The sequence below is a fragment of the Plecotus auritus genome, assembly GCF_963455305.1.
Source record: "Plecotus auritus genome assembly, chromosome: 6".
NCBI lineage: Eukaryota > Metazoa > Chordata > Mammalia > Chiroptera > Vespertilionidae > Plecotus > Plecotus auritus.
In genome coordinates, this window is record NC_137773.1 from 15,814,418 (window position 1) to 15,834,461 (window position 20,044).

At 45.5% G+C, this 20,044-nt stretch overlaps 1 protein-coding gene across 9 annotated transcripts in view; it reads left to right on the top strand.

Moving 5' to 3' along the window:
• EBF1 (EBF transcription factor 1) overlaps window positions 1-17,661 on the top strand; it is a 389,962-nt gene extending 372,301 nt beyond the window's left edge. For 4 of the 9 annotated variants that reach the window (XM_080671567.1, XM_080671568.1, XM_080671569.1 and 1 more), the window contains exons 12-17: window positions 1,943-2,008; window positions 2,883-3,060; window positions 3,612-3,791; window positions 7,479-7,673; window positions 7,976-8,044; window positions 15,444-15,484. In XM_080671567.1, coding sequence (XP_080527693.1) covers window positions 1,943-2,008; window positions 2,883-3,060; window positions 3,612-3,791; window positions 7,479-7,673; window positions 7,976-8,043 — 687 coding nt within the window. In that variant the 3' untranslated portion in view covers window position 8,044; window positions 15,444-15,484. Of the gene's footprint in view, window positions 1-1,942; window positions 2,009-2,882; window positions 3,061-3,611; window positions 3,792-7,478; window positions 7,674-7,975; window positions 8,045-15,443 lie in introns of all 9 variants that reach the window. The other 5 variants (XM_080671571.1, XM_080671572.1, XM_080671575.1 and 2 more) reach the window with 2 other exon arrangements.
• Window positions 17,662-20,044: the final 2,383 nt, after the last annotated feature.

A 20,044-nucleotide genomic window follows, 5' to 3' on the forward strand; every position in this document is an offset into this window, starting at 1 on the left:
TTTCAGGTTCACAAAAACTTCAAAGATCTTGGGGTTTGTATTGACTGTCCCTCCTCCCTGGTTCTGTGCAATTAACTAATTTTCAAGCACCGCTTGAAATCCTCGACGACACCAGTGCTCACAAGTGCAGAAACTACCCATCTTATGGCTCTTGACAAAGAGGAGACTTGTATTGTTTTTTTTCTCAAAATTAAAAGGAAGAAAAAATACTTTCTCTGCCAACCCCAAAACACTGACATAAATATGTATCTGAAGAAATAACTGAACATAGACCCAGAGAAGTAAAATCCTAGTAAGTAAACTATCTGGCTCTTGTTTTGTTTTCATCTTCCCTGCGAGCCAGAGAAAGCCGCGAGGTTCCAGAGAGAGCAGTGGAGCTGAATTTGATCTGCGGCTAGGGTTCAGCGTGCCCAACGCGTGGTGAATTATTAACTGCTGTGGTCAGACAATACTGCAAACAAAAGGCTGTAAATTAGCTGGTTGCTTGCATTAGAAACATAAAGGAATTATTTCAGATGTATTGATTCAAACCCCATTGATTCTATAATACTTTTCACTCCTGCTATGAAAAATAACTGGACTGTTTTTGTAAATGGGGTCTAGCAGCTTAAGGCAAGCATAAATGTTTATTAAGGAACTGAAAACCCCTCTCCCTCATTTTTTAATTTAGGACATATATAATAGTAGTCACTGCAGTATGACGAATATTTTATCTTGTGTTATGGAGACGTTAACATTGAGAAATGCTAATATGTATCTAAGAGCTTGTCATTTCAAGACTTGTTCTAGAATTTTTGAAGAGGCTATGGTGACGGCAAAATGAATGCAATTATGTCCCTATTTTCTGATCAGCATCTCCAGTGTATGAAAAGGGAGCTGTACTACGTCTCCATGCAGAAATTGATTGTGTAAAATAAAGTTAGACTTCTTTTTGAAACTTTTACCCACAGCAAAAAAAAATTGTAAACATGTCTTTTTGCAAAGTCACCTCTGATAGCCAAGCACGCCTTTAGGTTTGGTTCCCTGATAAGCCTCCATTCTACATGTATCACATTTTGCAGTATAAATGAATCGGCAAAAATTAGGGCAAAATGAAGAGGGAAGGATTGCTTTTGGTTGGAACAACAACAACAAAAAATTACCACTACACACACTTTTGTGGAGTGCCGTATATTATTGGCAACAAGCACGCAAGCTAAATGGGGAAGCCTACCTAAATGAAAAGATGGAGATACATTTTCTTCAAAGGGGAGGGGAGTGAACAGCAGAGCATAGATCTCGGATGAGAATGAATGAGCAAATAGGGAAGATGCTAACAGTCCTGGAACAGAGAAGAATCTCTACGAAGGAGACACTGCCGGTCCTGAGGACCTGTGTAGAGGGAGCACCTGGGGGCCGGAGACCCCTTTGGTGAGAGCCTTCGACAAGCAGTGCCTGGCCGAGGCGTGTGCGTTGACTGCGTCACCCCCTTATGTCGGGATTGTGCCACACAATGGAGATAAAGAAGTTTTAATGCTACATGCTTCTAGTAGCTGAAGATTGATTGGAAATCCCTCGAAAATGACCTGTCTGATAAGGTCATGGTGCCTGGAATAAGCAATTAAGTGCAAAATAAACGCATCTTAGGGATTCATAACATGCACTGAATGACATCGATTGTAGTCATCCAGTAAATGACCTCGCAATTGTATTCGGCAATAAACACATGAGCGCTTTATCGTGCCTATGGCAGGCGCTTGAGTGATGTATTTTATCTTGCAGCACCAACGATGCTCACCTTTTGACTCGATTAAGTGTGTATGTGAACAGGGACAAATTGGTGATTTAGCGCCATTCGGGGGTTCCCGGAGCTACTGCCTTCAGAGCAGTGCCTTGGCAGAGAGTGGTCAGGATAAGGACAACCTGCCTCCACTCAGAGGCCTGTGTCTGCTTCTCCCGACAGGAAGTCATACTCAAGAGGGCCGCAGACCTGGTGGAAGCGCTGTATGGGATGCCACACAACAACCAGGTGAGCGAATGGGGCCTCCAACCTACGCGGGCTCCACATTCAATGTAAGGTCTCAGATTCCTTGGTGTAATGGAAACGTATGGAACCTATAAAAGCCCCTTGCACGAGTTCAGTGTTTAAGCCATTCAGACACATCACGTTGCAAAGCCATTCAATTCTTCTCTCTTCTTTTGTAAAATTTTTTATTGCCTTTTCTACTGTGATCATTTTCCTTACCAGAAGAGGCATTCTGTTTAAAACGAAATCTTCTGTGGGAATGTACTTCATGATGGAGGGAGAGAGTTACTGGTGCTTTATTTTATTCCTCAGGGTTTTCAAGCCAATTGAGGAGGGAAAAAAGGGTTTAATTTCTTCTCCTAAAAAGTATAACAAGATCTGAATATAACTGTCTTCCTCTATTTCATAGAGCACATTCTTGTATGAGGATGCAAGTATGAGTCGGACAGATTCTTCACTCTTTTTGTGCCACCTGAGTCAATGTGAAGGGGACACAGTCCCACTAATACTCAGGGACCCAGAGAGTTATCTATAACCTGCCCTAAACTTCAGTAGGAGCGGGGGCTGCAGTGTGCGTGCGTGGGTGTGGTGTACTAGTACAGCCTCCGCGTTCCTGTGTGTCCCCAGGGAGCTGTCATAGACTGCGAGGTGGTACAGGGCTCTACAGCCCAACTCTCTCCTTAAACAGGCGAGTTCCCCCATTTGTGATATGGGGGTGATGACGAAGAGACTAAACCCGAAGGTTTGCAGAGACGGGTGCAGAAGTTAATGCCATTATCCATGGGAAGCCCGGAGCATGGTCCACAGTGAGCCGCTGACCATGGCGTCACTGGGGTATGATGGGGTAGCTAATGGGGGTGCTCCTCTTACTTTCCAGGAGATTATTCTGAAGAGAGCGGCTGACATCGCAGAGGCCCTGTACAGTGTCCCCCGCAACCACAGCCAGCTCCCAGCCCTCACTAACACTTCGGTCCATGCGGGCATGATGGGCGTGAATTCCTTCAGTGGACAACTGGCCGTGAATGTCTCCGAGGCCTCGCAGGCCACCAATCAGGGTCAGGAGCCTGCTCTTCTTCTTCCCTGTTCCCCTGTCCCTTCCAAACCTGAAGCTGCGGACCAAAAGGGGAGATTCCTCGTCAGTGTGCATCAGGCACTGTTGTGGCATTTTGTCGGGGAAGCTGGTAGAGGGGGCTGTTGAGATGCGTGCCTGGAGCCACCACTGCACCAGACTTTGCACCATCAACCAAGAGTGACAGACTGCAAAGAGGGCGGGAATTAAAGTTCTGAGGGGCCAGAGCACAGCATCCGTGCCCAGGGAATAGGAGCATGTTCACTTCAGGGTACATCTTGTAAATTGGGATTTATTTCTGCTCCAAAATGATGATTTATGGGCCCTGCATTGCCACTTCTCAGGGCACTGCTAAGTATTTGTGATCTCCTAAGAAATGTGCCTTTGCTGGCTTCCCATTTTAATCAGAGCCAGCACCACCAACCCCTCCCATGAATCACGAACCCTTTCCCTCCGGGCGCAACGTGGGGACAGCCATTCCCTGCCCCATCTTCCAGGACTGCCACCCTCACCCCTGGTTTTGTCCCCACCCCTCAGGTTTCACCCGCAACTCAAGCAGCGTCTCACCACACGGGTACGTGCCGAGCACCACCCCCCAGCAGACCAACTATAACTCTGTCACCACAAGCATGAATGGATACGGCACAGCTGCCATGTCCAATTTGGGTGGCTCCCCGACCTTCCTCAACGGCTCGGCTGCCAACTCGCCCTATGCCAGTAAGTACAGATGTGTGTGCTATGTTTCTGCAGGGAACTCAGCCTTATACTGTGTGGCCCACTGTGCAGCTCTCTGGTCAGTGCCCTGCCAGCCCAGCATTGACCCAGGTGATGCTGCTGGGGGCAGCACTGTTTCCATCAGAACTTTGCTTCAACCCAAAGCAGCAGTATGATATCATGGCAAGAACCCAAGCTTGGAATCAGATGGAGACGGGCCATTAACTCGTGGCCCTGGGAAGCTGATCTCCTCTCCACGTCTGTTTTTTGGTCTGTAAAATGGGGAGGAACTAGCCTCCACTCCATTGACTTGTTGTGAGACTTTGATAAAAGAATGCATGCCATGAGCTGTCCCTGGTGCCTGACCCATGAGAGGCACATGCAGTGGATCTAAGTACTAATCATAATGATAATAGTGAGGGGGCAGGTAGTACTATAGCACAGTAACAGTGGTCTAAAGCTTAAACTCTCTTCCTTTAGGAATATGACTCCTTTGTTTTCAGTGCCTACAAACAACACAACTTTATTACCTTGAGTTCTAGAGGTCAGAGGTCAACAATGGGCTGGCAGGACTGGGTTCCTTCTGGTGGCTCTGGGGAAATTTGATTTCCTTTGTTGTTTTAATGGTTGGAATTTTTTCCCCTTTGTGTTTGATATGCACTTAAAAAAAACACCAACCAATGAAAAAAAATACACTTTATTTTTTTCCAAAAACCTGGCACAGGAAACACACACAGACACAAGAAATGTTCTTGGCTCTTGTCTTAAAGAAGTGTACCTTAGGGTATTTTTTTGGTGCCACATTTAGATTGCAACTAAAAAGTCTCAATGAACTGGTTACAGGTAAAATGTGATGTGTCTCTACATTCTCTTGGTCCCCCTCTGAGGATATTTATATAGACAACCAAGTTCATCTTGGACAGTGTGGGTGACTCTTGTTGTGTGAAATGTGGCCAAACTCTTAGGCATTTGTAGGAGGATAGGGTGATAGAAGATGTATTGTTCAATGAAAGACTATTCATGATTTTTTTTTAATGAGGTTTAGCTGAAAATACTGAAAGTGATGCTGTCTCTTACGGTGGAAATGTGGAGAGTGCGAATCCTTGGAAAGTTTCAGTTATTTCTGAAAGCAATACTGAGGGCCTTTTGCTTTCTGGGCTCAGTGTGAGCTCAATATTTCTACTTTGTTTGGAATCAGCTTGTTGAACATTTAGAATTTCCCCCCAATAACCCGCTTACATTATGTCTGTCTGCTCGAGAGTCGACGTTGAGGGCCTGCTCCACATAGATTTTGATTCATGGGAAGGTTGTTCCTCATAGATCTATCAGTTCAGTGTTCTCCCATCTACTCAATCAGAAAATGTTTCCATCATGACCTGAAAATTAAAAGGTGGCACTCTTAATTAAATCAATAAACTAATTGCTATATGGTAGCAATTCAATTTAAGGTGCTTGGATTGCTCCATCTTCTCAAGCCCGCACAGACACCGAGAGACTTCAGCCTGAGATTGCATCTGTCAGCCCGGAAAACTTCGAACACTTAATTTCCATTAATTGATTTCCTTAGTGCTCACAAATATAGTATTAAATTCTCAAATAAGCTCTCAGATGGGACGGTTTCATCTGCATAAATGCAAATAAAACAATAAACACCAAGCCCAGCAGATTCAAATTTTTGCTTCCATAAGACTTAATTATTCATAAACCACTCATGTTGAAAAATCCCTCACAGGATAAAAAAAAAAAAGTAAAATAAGACATTCCACTGGTGAGCTTGGTGTGCTGGCTGGTAACTAATAACGTTGTAACAAATGGAACTGCTAGACTATCTCTCACCCCTCTCTCTGCTCACACTCCCCACCCCTAAATACACATCACCATCTTATTTGCCAATGAGATTAATTGCCTTCCTCGGTAAACCAGCAGGATTTCAAGTCTAGGAATATTTAAAAACCAAACCTCCAGTGCAGGGGTTTTGCAATTTAAATGGGTGTTATTATTGAGCGTATTTTCACATTTACAAATCCTAGGAGATGTATAAAAATGCTGGCCTCATTAAAAGAAAAAGTACAGTTTAGGATATGTTTGTGGAAACTCCGAGGATGGCGGTTGTGTGTTCTGCTGTATAAAGCATTCAGGGCCTTCGATGGTGTGCCCCCGAGAACCCATTGCGAGGGGTCACTTCCCCGCTGGCAACTGCTGCCTGTGACCAATTTGATTCCCACTTTCTCAAGTCAATAGGCCAAGGGTAAGCCCACCTCCACAGCCCCTGGGAGGCTGGTGGGCTCCTGGGAGGGGAGCCTTTCCCCCTGGCTTTTTCCTCAGCAGGACGGTGTGGCAGAAAGAGCACTGAGCTGGGGTGTGGTTCCTGGCTTCACCACTCTAGCTATGGCCCTTGGGCAAGTCAATGCTACTGTTTTCTGAGTTCCAGCTGGCTCCACTGGCTCAGGTGTAAAAAGGATGTAATAGGCCCCGACTTAACTTGCTTGGCCGATGACATAAGCTGAAAAAGATGGGAAGATGTCTTCTGAATGATAAAGCAATAGATAATGTTCATGACATAATAGGAGAAATAACACAGTAGAAGGAAGTACCTAGAATTTGAGTTAAGTGCCTGGGAATCACTGGACAGCATTCATACTCTTCCTAGGAGATGACGGAGCTAGAAGGGGAATAGATGGAGATACTAGTCTTGAGTGTAGAGGACTTAAGAGGGTGCAAAATCTCTGTCTCCTAAAGAAATCAAGTGATGGTTAGTGACCAGCAAAAGAGGAGAGGACCATGGTTGGTAGAGAAGGTGTGTCTCCCAAACTCTTTCGTATTCCCAAGCAGCTAGGTGTTCTTTCTCTCTGAATTGCCCACGTCAGTTCTCCCATCATTGATAATCCACATCCCCACTCCTACCAGACTGGGAGTATTTACATAAGACTCCTCCTATCATACTGCTTGCTAATTCACAACCATTTACTTTCCACTTCACAGGGGATAGACAGGATTTGGAATGTTGACTTGTAGTTCTGCATTAGCTACAAAGGTTGCACGTGACAGTCTATTTGTCCACCTTGCCTCCTACCCACCTATCCCTGTGCTGTGGAGCACCAAGGTACAATCATATTAAGGAACCCATACCATCATGGGGAGAAAAGGGACCCACACAACACACCTCCCGCTGTCAGTGCCTGCAGTTGGAATCCTGGTGTTGCCTTCAGTCGTCCTTCCTCCTCACACCCTCTCCTTCCGGCAGTGACCATGTACTCTCAGGCTGGCCTCCTTCTGCCTCATATCCCCAACCCCTTTGCTAGAACCTCAGGTTAGGCTCCACCAGGAATGCTTTCCCTGACACCTCCTCTGTGAAGCCTTCTCTGGTTTCCCTTTCCTACCTCTACAGAGTTGGCCAGGCTCACTTTTGTTGCTATTTTGTGCTACCCTAACCCTTGTAAGAGCACTTTGTTCCCTGCTCTGGGGCAGTCCAGTGCCTAGCATGCTCCTGGCACATAGTAGACCCATAATAAACACAAAGAAGATCACCACCAACTGAAGGTAGCACGTGCCAAGTACCTGTACCAAATGATGAAAGCAGACCAGCTCCTGAGCGTTGGGGAAGGCTCATGCTGGAGGGGCAGTCTGAGCCCCCTTGCATTGGGATGCCAGGAGAGCTGCTAATCTCTGCTTTCCCATTGCCTCTCCCAGTCGTGCCATCCAGCCCCACCATGGCCTCTTCCACAAGCCTCCCCTCCAACTGCAGCAGCTCCTCCGGCATCTTCTCCTTCTCACCAGCCAACATGGTCTCAGCCGTGAAACAGAAGAGTGCTTTCGCACCAGTTGTCAGACCCCAGACCTCCCCGCCTCCCACCTGCACCAGCACCAATGGGAACAGCCTGCAAGGTAAGCCCCAGGCCCCACCTGGCCAACCAGATGCCCTGACTCCACCCTCCCAGGCCTGAAGCAGATGTGTCTCTGCTGCAGAGGGGACCAGCTTCTCTCTGCCCTCATCTCTTCTGTTCTTCTGTGTTCACTCTCCTTGGCCCTGGCCCCAGCCCTCCTCTGCTGGACTTGCCTGAGCAGCCCTCTTTCCAACTCGAGGAATTCTGCTCAGGCCCGGGATTTGCTCGAGAATACTGTTTCCGGTTACTAATGCCCTTGTTTTTCTTTTCTCCTCTTTCATTCACTGTGGTCGCCATAATCAGACCAGTCTTTTGTAGACTCTAGCAAGTTCTCCACTGCAGGGTCTCTCCCGGGACTGTCCTTCTCCTGAAGTAGGTCACTCAACCTTCCCTTCTGGTTGGCTGTGTCAGAGTGAATGTGTGTGGGGCTGATAACGGGGCGGGGGTGAGCTATGGCCTGATCAGAGCCCTAACATTAGAGCAGCATAGGACAAAAGCTCAAGACTTTCTACTGGCAGCCCCAAACCCCAAAACACCACTAGAGTATTCATTAAAATTGTTCAGTCTCTTCCCTGTCATGGAGTATAGAAAACAATAGAGTCACCAAGAGTTAAAGTGACCTTTTTGTTCATTGAGAAAAATAACACCCACGTTTTGAAAACGAGTCCACCACTTCTTACATTTTTCTCATGTGCTGGTGTCGTGGTGTGGACCTGCACCACCACATTCTTTTTCCCACAGCAGGGTTGTGTGATAGGTACTCACCGTCAAAGTGCATGATCTCCAAAAGCTGGTATGGCTGACGCTGGTTTCAAACTCAGGCTCAGAAACTCATCTCCTCTTTCCATCTCCCAGGCACTTTACTACTCAGGGGGTTGGGGTGTAAAACAGATGTGTCCAGGGTTCCTAAGGCAGCTGGCAGAGAAATATTAAATGATCAATTAAACGATCTGCTACCATTTGTTCAGCACACAAGAGGCATGTGCTAAAGACTGAGCATGCTTTGTCTTACTTGATCGCCACATCTTCCTGATGAAATATGAGGACTATTATGGTCTCTGTTGTACAGATGGTAACACTGAAGCATAAGGAGAGTAAATACCTGCTCACAGGCCTAGCCAGTCAACGGTGGGGACGAATGTAAACCCAGCAGGGTCTGTGGCCCTAACCCCTGGCCTACACAGCTCTCTATGGTGCCTCCCTTCAGTGGCGGTCACACTCCTGGTCACTGATGGAGGGCAGCAGACATGTTTGGGACCTCTCAGCCCTGTTCCTTATGTATAAGTGCATGTATATTTATATTCATATACACGTGTATGCTGTGCTGGATACTTGACCTTGGTGGAACCTTACACTGATTCTGAAAACCTTATGAGGTCAGAACTATCCCCATTGTAGAGATGGGGAAATTAAGGCCCAGTTTGCTCAAGGTCACATAGGTAGTACTGAACACCTTTCCATGCCATGCTTAGCAAGGCAGGAGAAAGAAGGGATGGAAAATGGGGATTTAGCCCAGGTTTTAGAACTTCTGGATTCAGGGAACATCTGGTAGTTTAGGGGTGTGTGTAACGATGAAAGGGCTTCAAGACAGGGACACATACTACGTTTGTGCATTTCCCCCCCCCACCCCCCCCGCTCGCACTCCCCTACCTCCCGTCTGCACAGACTCCAGAAGTACCGAGATTGCCCCCTACTTCTGGTTATCCACCGCCTCTCTGTCTAAGATACAGAGCGTGGAGGGTTTGAGGGTAACTTGGGAGTGCACTGTCCTTTCCTTCTGATTGAACATGTGTCCAGGAGATTCTTGCTGGTGGTTTTTGTTTTACTGACACTGTCATGGACCAAACGTCCCTACTTTTGGGGGGTGGCTGTGTGGGAGGCATGAACAGAGAAATTAAAAGTCAATTCTGATGCCATCCTCCATCCTACCCCCTGCCTGCTCCACTCCCAACCAGGACATTCACCTGGCTGGGCCCCCGCACACCCTCTGCACACAATCCAGGAAGCTCCTGCGTGGGGCCTGATCTCCCCGAGCAAGGTGGCAGTTAGACTCTGTGCTCCTAGAACTAGAACCAAAGAATTACTTCATCTTTCGCTTTCTGAATCACACTTCTTCTGTAGAAAAGAACATAGTGGGTTGTAGAATTTCAGGTAAGAACCTCTGGCATGTTACATTCCTCCTCCTCCTCCTCCTCATCGTTACAGTAACACCTGCTTCCTTTGGACCCCCCTCGTTCAGGATTGTGATCATTAAGGCAGGACAAGTGACACAGGAAGAGTTGGTTAAGCAAATTGACCATGTAAACAAGATTAGAGGTGACACACGTAGGCTGCTTAAGTATTTTAAAGGCCTATTACCTCCAACCACCACTCTGCTAATTGTACCTCATCCTGTTTTCTTCTATCAAGCCAGCTTCTTAAAGACCTTATCTCCAGCATCCCTTCCTTAGCCTCTGCTAGTGACCGAAGCCCAGCTATTCCCCGAGAAAGAAGCACAGCAGCCTCCCATGATGGAGGTTATGATGATCACAGCCACTCACATGGGAGAGCTTGATCTCAGCCTGGCTTCTGCATTGTCTCAACCTCCCCACCACCCTTTGATTTATGCTGTGTATTGTCCCCATTTTACAGATGCAGAAACCGAGACTTATAGCCAAGATAGCTCATTGATGTTACACAGCTAGCAAGTGGGAAGACCGACCATTGTAAATCCTATGCTCTATGGCTACACTATAGTCAAGCCTCTGGGTTAGGCCCTTGTAGACTACACCGTCCTGACCTTAAAAAGTTCCCTATGAAGATCAATGCAACAAACACCCCAGGAATGAAGGCAGGTCTGTCTGGGGGGAGGCTGGGCACCATGCTGCGGAAGCTCAAAGGCAAAGATTAGGGAGCATGCCTACCAGCCTACTGGAGAGGGTTGCCTTTGACATGGACCATGGGTGAAGGGAAGGCAGGATTCAGGCAAAGGGACATGGAGGAAGGGGCATTGAAGCAGGATTAGGGAAACCTGAGCCAGGGTGTCACCAGTAAGCCCCTCAGCACCCTGGTGCACGAAGTCCTTCATAGGAAGTCATTCGCCCCATTCTTTACATACATCTGATCACTCAGAGTTTCCGCTATGATCCCAGCTGGCTTTCTCTCCCAGGGAGGCACGACCTTTGACAATTTACCGTATGTCTTGAGAGATTTTTTAGGACAAGGTGACTCTTAATCTCAGTCCTTCCAGAGCCTCAGAAGATGTTTTGTTAAAAACCAGTTTCCATGTTGTGGTGAAACATGTCTAGAAAATGGTCCTTACTGAATTGCTGTCTTGGGGATCCATAATGTACCGAGTGCACGAAGGGCCCCGAGACATCCTGCAGCCAAATAAACAAATGTTTTCCAAGCTCCTTTGCCCATAGAACCCTTTTCTGAATGTTAAAACCAGGGAACATCCATAAAAAACTTGGGAAAAGGCAGAGTCATCTTCCCTTCTTTTCTAGGGAAAGCCATTGGTAAGTCCCGATGCTAGACTCCCCGGCGTGCCACTCCCATAGGGCAGACTTGAGTCACCTAGCATGCTCATTGTCCTGGAGACATCCTCCCCTTCTCCCAAAGCCACGGCCCTGGAGCAGGGATTCTCTGCAATCTCAGGCCTCAGAGGAAGGACTTCGTTAATTGAGAGAGGGGCAGCCCGGAGAAGGCTGGCACCATGCCATTATCCCTCCCCCCCCCCCATGTCCTCCCCCAGTGTTGTGATTTTAAACCCTAACCAAGTCCCTGACAATCTGGGCAGCGAAAAGTTAAAAATGAAAGGCCGACCGTGGCTGGTGCGTTCAGTGGTTAGAGCGTCGGCCCACACTGAAGGGTTGTGGGTTTGATTCTTGGTCAAGGACACGCACCTGGGTTGCAGGTTCACTCCCTGTCCCTAGTCTGGGCACGTCAGGAGGCAACCAGTTGATGTGTTTCTCTTCTCTCCCCTTCCATTCTCTCTGAAGCGCAAAGGAAAAAATATCAAGTGAGAAAAACAAAACAAAACATATATATAATATATATATAAAACAAAAGGCCAGAACACCCAAATACTGAGAGTTTTCTTCCCCTGCTTGGCTGAAACTCAGACTGGCCAGGCCCACCCGACCTGGGGTGCCATGCTGTCCAGTAGTGAACCCTGTGGAATTGTCTTTTTGTTTTGGTTTTTTTTTTGAGCACGTGTTCCATTTGTGTAAGGTCTTCCCTTATTCTATTCCTGGTTAGCTCCTAATTCTTACTCATATGGTGGTTCAAGGAAGCCCACGCTCCAGAGTCCCCCAGCTCTGCAAAACTTTCTATTTTGTTTTGTTCTTACCAAATGTGGAAACTGTACTGAAAAAGAAAGCACTGCCTTTCACACCAGTAGTCCTCCGGGCTCCTGTCACTGGACATGGCCACCCAGCTGCCGGGGAGGGTGGCAGTGCCCTCCGTCTCGTGATAAGTTTGGCCCGTGGGGCTCTCTGAGAGTGTCATGTCCTCATGGAGATCTTGGGTAACTCAACATGCCAGCGGCGTTTCTGGAACATTCCAAGCTTCAGACACCCAGCCCTCTCACCCACATAAGCAATCCTGAGGATTACAGCACAGACACGGGCAAATGGCTCCCGGTAGCTCCGGGGGCACCCCTGCAGTCTGCCGTGAAGTTTGTTTATGAAACGGCCTCTTTAGAGATGTCTGAGCTCAGAGGCCACATACGACGATGTTTTCCCAAAATGTAAGGATTCTGCACTGAACTTTAGGAAGTCGCAGGCGAGATATAGCGAGCTGTAACCCCGATGGCATATGCAGAATTCTGGGTGTAGGCACACATGGGACTTCTTCGGGAGACAAGTCTGAGGGTCAGGGAAGTGTGGCAAACCAAAGCCACCCGCTTGATAGCCTCAGATATGTTTGTTTGATTTTAATTATTTGCCAACCCTATGTACACTGAGCTATTTAGTTTTGTAAATCCACACCTTTACCTTGTCTGAAACAGCTCAGCTCTGGTGGCTCGGAGCAGGCATTCCTGCACAGTGGTGTTTGGTGGGAGCTGAGTCCCTGGCCCTCCAAAGAAGGTGTGCGCTGGGCGGAGTCAGCTCAAGCCCTGCTCAGGGCGCTGGTGTTGGCCATCCCTGCATTCCAGATTAAGAAGAGCTGTTAGCTGTGGACTAGCACAGTGGTCGGCAAACTCATTAGTCCACAGAGCCAAATATCAACAGCACAACGATTGAAATTTCTTTTGAGAGCCAAATTTTTTAAACTTAAACTTCTTCTAACGCCACTTCTTCAAAATAGACTGGCCCAGGCCATGGTATTTTGTGGAAGAGCCACACTCAAGGGGGCAAAGAGCCGCATGTGGCTCGCGAGCCGCAGTTTGCTGACCACTGGACTAGCACACCAGTTAGCCTTGCTTTATAATGCTTAACATGGCCCTGGTGGAGGTTTAATCTAATCATCCTAACACATCATGCCAGGAACCAAAACACGGCTTAGATTTTTTTTTTTAGTTCTGCACATCCAAATGGGAGCGTTTCAGGCCCCAACTGATCAATGGTGGCTGAATCCATTGACCAAATTAGCAGAAAGCTTGTCACTTTCCACTTTGCTTTGCACCATATTGACTCTGCCCTGCTACCTGGCTGTGCTGTGCTGTGGGGAAATTGCCCTTCAATGCCAGGCACACAGATTTGGGGGGCAGGCAGGAGGAGGCTTGCTTCTTTTTGCCATAAGCTCAGAAAGGTCTGCCTTTGCTAAGGGTGACTGGGCTCACCTCCAGCCTGGACAGAAAGGTCCTCATGGAGGTGGGGGTGCTGAGCAGGCACTATGTGGAGACCCCTTACCCTCGCTTTTGGAGCTACAAACGTCTTGAATTCTCAAGTGAAGGCTTGGATTGAAATATGGAGCTCCCTGTTTCAGTCAAACAGGGCTCAGTGGACTCTTAGGGGGGCTGCATTTCCAACGGATCCCAACTCTTTGGGGGTTTAAGTTGGTCTGCGTTTGGCAAGAGGCACTTCCTGTTTCTAAGAAAAATGGCTTTTGAGGGCTTAAGAAAAAGGCTCCAGGAGCGTTTGGACTGCAAACCGGCTCTTGCAAAACAACATTTGGATGATTTACGTGTAAATGAATCAGAAACATGTGGATTAAATTTCCTGTGAATACAGATGGGTTTAAAAATTAACGGAAAAAGTGTTTGGCAAAATACTTATTTTTTAATTGAATCTAAAATGTCAGGGGTGTGTGTGCCTCCCCCCACCCCAACCCCCACCCCTCTGGGGTCCGAGCCCCACCTAGCCTCCCCCTGTGTATCTACTGCAGTTTGTGTTAATTGGGGTTCAGTGTGTTTTTTAATGGCACATTCCTCCAGACATGAGATTTGGGAAATGAAAAGGGTCACTTCCTAGATGCAGTCATCACTGATAAGAACATTCATTTAAATGTAGAATTGCCAATAAAAAAAAAAAAAAAAGCAATGACTTTCTCTGCTTGACAGCATGCTAAGCCACCATTGAGAGGCAATGATGGCCACCCCTTGCTTCTAATGAAAGCATCACTCTCATCTCTGCGTATTTCAAAGCTGCCACCCTTACTAATTATGTTTTAGACACATCCCTTTATTCCTCAAACCCATCATGTGAAGCATGCTGGGTGGCAGGGTACCTATTTGATATCAGAGGAATCAGCCCAGAGAAGTTAAACAACTAACCCAAGGTCACCCGGCTTGGTCATACAGAAGGTTTGGGTTAGAAAAAATAGCGGCTAATCCCTGTGAGGTCTTGCCTAGGAGCTGAACAGGGGCCAGGCACTGCCCATATGTAGTTTTACTTAAATCGTCAACAAGCCTGGCAATATCACAGCCTCAGCAAATGCCGACGAGCTACGTTTTCTAGCTGAGGACAAGAAGGTACCTCAGGGGACCACACTCAGCAAGCTGGGCGGCTGAAGGTAGAAAGCCCCTCTATGGGATTCCCTGCTCTTCTACACATACTGTGTGGCCTCCTGACTGAACGCTGGGAGAGATTTTTGATGACACTGACAGCCTTCCCTTTTCCCAGGATCTCCCCCCAGCTTTCTAAGACTACAGCTCTCTAGGGGCAGGTGCAGACCATTCTAGAAGCCTGGATGAAGCGGTGGTATAGGAGACATTCTGGAGTTTCATGCATACCTGCTTTCTCCTTCTCCTCCTCCTCCTCCTCCTCCTCCTCCATATGGTCTCCCAGCTTCACAGGCCCATGGACAAGGCCTGTGGCAGCTGCCACTGCCTCTCCAGTGTGAGGACGGCGTGAAGGTGCTTGGGTTGCTGGCGCTGGCATCAGTCTGGGAGCTAACGGAGCACAGAGACACCCATGGTGTTTTGTGGAAAGTGCTGGCAGTTGGGATGGACCAGGTTTTCATTCTAGATTCTCCAAGTGAAGGAGAAAGAAAAGAGTGACAAATCGAAAAATCTCACTGTTCTGCAAGGTTTGGGCTGTGACTTCCCCAGCAGTATTCCAACGATGCCCCTTCCCAGCGATGTTTTAAAATGGAAATCAGACTTGGAGGGGTGTTTAGAATCTTCTGTTCTGTTCTGTTTAAGACACATACCCAGGCTGGCATAGTAATTATCGTTCCTAATAAAGTACCTGTATATTCCATACAAAAGCTCAATCCTGGGAGGAGAAGAGCACTTTTGTGGTGAATAGTCAACCAGCATAGTGGTGTGGGGGTGTTTTTTGTTTTGTTTTGTTTTTGTGAGAAGTTTGGAGGCAAAACCATTGACTTTTGTCTTCTCTTTCCACAGCGATATCTGGCATGATTGTTCCTCCCATGTGAAAGAATTGCCTTGAAGAATTTTATTAATGAAGAGGTTGGATTCTGCTACAGAGAGTAATCTGATACAAGTCCCAGAGTGGAACTTTTAACTCAGGCCTTTTTCAGAGGAGTCACAATAACTGCAGATTTTTAAACAAACAATATCACCGACCTTACAAATACTGAAGTTGGAAGGGATCTTGTGAGTGCAGGGTGTTGGTTCAAGTTGTACCTCCCAGATGTTTGGGGGATATATTTATTCTGTGTCGATAAAAGCAAATCCTCTTTTTCTTTTCTTTTCTTTTCTTTCTTTTTTTTTTAAAGCTTAACTCTGCGGTCATTTGTCTTTTATAAACCGTAAAGCTGTATACAAGGGACACTATAAATAAGACCCCATGTTTTAATTTATGATGTTTTTAAAGCCGTGTAAAGGGAGAATGAAGTGGTGATATTTACAAAAAAGTGAAAAAAAGAAAAAAAGAAAAAAGAAAATTAAAAAAAAGCTTGTATGGGACAGAATAGGAATGCCAGTTAGATTTTTTAGAAAACTAAGAGTCGGCTTTTGCGCCTTAAAGCATATCAAATGGTAGTTAGCTCAGACACTGCATTTTCAGTATCTAACTTAACATGCCACCCCTTAGCAGTGCAAGCTTATTTCTCTCTTTTCGTATCGTTGTCTTAAGTAACTGTGTAAATAAATACAGCCTGGAGAGTCAAAATTGACCGTGACGTGATCACACGTTTCCCTTCAACACAAAAATCCAGTGCCTCTAGACAGATTGTTAAAAAACTGCATATTTAAACCTGAGATCATTCTCGCTTTTAATTATGTCAACTTCGTCGGAAGCCGATGGCCTCTTGAGAGCTTGGTGGCACACAGACTGTGTGAGAACCTCCTTTGAATCTTTATGGAACAGGGTCCAGGCACGGAATTCCACATTATGCCTCCAGTTATCAAGCCAAAATATCCTCTTCCACCCCCGCCATTTACCAGGTAAAAGTTTACTCTTCCTACAGGGGACTTCCCACCGGTCCTCCCAAAGCTGACAAGGGCAAGATGGCAGGCATTTCCCATTTCCCTCCGAGAAGGAGACAGGGCCTCTCTCGGTGGCCCCTCGCATCGGTAACATAGTAGATTAAAAGGATAGGTAAGTGCTTTGGAATTAAGAGTAAGAGGAATCTAGGAGAAAGGAGAAGTAGGTTGAGACCTCCCAAACATCGTTTTCTGTTCTACGGCAATTTTTTGCTCTCATTATCTGGGAAGTGTTCTTAAAAATGAGAATTGATAGCAAAGATGCAGCGAAGCTATGAGGATGCATTTGCCTGATATTTTTTTTTTCTTTGCGGTTGTGTTTTTGTATGTAGTTATAAATACTGTAGATTTTTTGTGATTTTTTTTTTGCCAAAGTTGTTGTTCTATTTATACATTTTAATGTCTTAAGACAGTTTTTCAATATCACAAACAGATTTTACCGCATATTTTGCAAAGGAAAAAGAAGCTCACTACCTTTAGCTTGCACATACTTGCGAAGTTAATGAAAAGGCTTTCTGTTTTAAAGGGGATTTTGTAAAATATCCATATAAATAATGTATTTATCTTTGGAATTTGTACATTGCTTTCCCCTTCTTCCTTTTCCTCCCACCCCCAATTTATTTTATTGTGTATGTTTGCTATGTGAAAAGTGCGTATTTGTTTGGTCACCTACAGTTGTATTAGCTGTTCCAATGTGATTTTTAAACATTTCATTTATAGTTATTTTTAGTATTGTTTTAAACCATGCTTCAATTTTTTTTAAATTTCCTCCCCAAAGCCATTGTCTATTTTTGTATTATTTGTAAGTTAAGAAGTTTTTTCCAATATATGGCAAAAAAGTAGCATATTATTCTTGTAGCATTTAGTTCTGTAGATTTAAAAAAATGTATCCTTTGCTTTGGAAGCTTACAAAAACACACACCCCTAATGCTGTTTTACTCTATTAATATGCATGGAACCTCTCCCTCTGGAGTGACGCATTTTGTGCATTAAATTCGGGGGAGAAACTTCATAGAAATCAATGAACATTCTTTCTTAAGTCTGCTTGTATATTTCCTCTGTCTTTCACATAAATATAAACCAGCAGATTGGATGCCTTAACAATGCAAATCATATCCATTTCACTTGTACATTGTAAGTGTGCACCAGAACTGTCAGTCATCACTAACATTATAAGAAAAAAGAAAAAGAAAAAAAAAAGACAAAGAAATCGAAAAGCACAAAAGAACTGTTTTGTTACCTTAAGACAATGTAACTTTTTCTAGTAGAGCAAGAAATTTACAACAATGCTGCAACTGTGCATGCCCCCATATGGATTTTGCAATGGTTTTCACTAGACTATCAGAGTGCGATTTTTATGGGTTGGGGTGGGTGAGGGAGGGGAGTTGCGGGAGGGAAGGGAGGAGGGGAGGAAAGCTGATTTTTCATGGTGAGAAATAATAATGATGATTAATAATAATAATAATAAAAAAACTGGAAAATGTAAGCAAGGTGGACGCATTGCTTCTCGGTACTCGGAAAGGTTGTCTGAATTCGTGTGGTAAGCACTGGCCTGAAGAAGTGTACAATTTAAAGCCATATTTTGTCTGGTGAGCCCCTTAACTGTTTGTGAAGGGCCGGTTGGCCGGTGAGGTGTCCGGCTCAGACCCCAACAACAAACGCCACCCATCTTTCAGCCATGTGTAGTGGTTAGAACTTCTCTTGAAAGTCCAAAGAGCCTTTAAAATATGTTTAATTTGTGTCTTGTTGCCTCTATTTATATTGATTAGATGAAAAGACGTTCTGGCCCTCTGACCCTCTTTCTCCTACACAAAACTTTTACAAGTAAACGATGTTCCCCTAAATACAGAATATGGCTTTAAGAAGAAGATGAAATAGAGAACTAAGATTTCAGTGTTGGGGGAAAAATACAGCTTCTGGATGACTGGATTGCATAACATGCCCTGGCCTCACATTGTACTAGAATGCAGCTTAACGAAGTCATCTCTAAATCTACTAACCTTTCACCTTCTTATCAAACTTTTTGAATAGACACACACTGTACAGTTCAATTGTTAGAGAACCTAACTACTGTAGAGATTGTTATAATTTTTTTTTTTTTTGCAAAAATTCAAGCTGTAAAAACTTTTCAACTTTCACAATATTTAATTAAAGTTACTTCCTGTCTGTGATGGCAGCTCCTAGTTGTGTATTCATTTCAATATTTCAGATGAGCCAAAGTCCAACATAACGTAAAAGGTCTGTGTTTGCAATTGTTCAGACCAGTGTTGACACCCAGAGAGAAGAAATTAGGGTAGTCCTGGGACACCCACTTTCTTTCCTTGTAAATCCTTGGGGATTTGCTAATCTGGGATGCAAATTGCACACGCACAGCGTACTGCTGCCCTCTGCTGGCAGTAGCTGGACGCACATGTGCCCTTGCTGGCCCACAGAGGCACCCAGAGCCCCCCAAATTTCACCAGGCACGCAATGAGATCCCCTGCTGTGACTGAGCTGTGAATCCAACACCTGGCCATTCTAGAACACCATCCTCCATGCTGCAAGTCTGAACTACGCTCTTCACATACAGCTGCTAATTAATCCCTGTGAGCCTTTTGCCCAATTAATTATGTGCCCTGGCTCATTGATGAGGAGGTGTGTGCGAACTCAGAACCTGCATGAGCCACAGTTTTAAATCCCATGTGGATGAGACCCGTTCCCTGTTGGATAAAACCAAATCTTTGTGGAGTCGAACATTCCACAAACACCCGATAGGTCCATAATCCTGTAAAACTGTTTCTCTTTAAGTTTTATCATGATCATAAGTCTCCCCAATTGTACATTCAACGCTTTTCCTACTTTGCAGTTGTTGGACATGATAAGGTTAATGATGCTTGTAAAATGTCTGGAGAACTCAGCAAATAGGCCGTAGACCAACAGACCCTGGGCGGGCAGAGCTAACAAGGTGTCACACGGGCACCATCATGGTCATTTGTGCTGGGCATTGTGGATGCACATTTGCTCTGGAACGGAGCCCAATGTGAGATAATGACAGAGTGTAACCAATTCACTTAGTAAGTAGAGAAGCTGCCACCCTTTTCTTCAAAAGGGAATCTACGTTGATTAGTTTGGTCGTTATACATATTTGGAATTCTATAGTAGATGCAGGTCCCTGTATTAGATGCAGAAGATAAAAAAAAAAATGAACAAGAGGCATCTGCCCGCAGGACACTCACCATCTCAAACAAGACAAATGTACAGTCAAAGTAGTCTAGAATGGTTAGAGTGAGACAGGCAGCCACGGAATAAAATAGATAACCACACCTTTACAGATTGGCTTCTAGTTTCCTTAAGGCCTATTTCTTGAAAGCATTCATTCATTCATTCATTCATTCATTCATTCATTCATTCACCTTGAAGGTTTCCTATGCACCTGGCACCAGGCGAGGCCTGGTGGACTCCATCATGGGCACAGAGACACTGGTCCTGTCCTCATGGACCTTACAGTTGAGTGGGGCAAGCAGACACTATGCAACCACACACGTCTATTCTAACAAACCAACAATGGCCATGGAGAA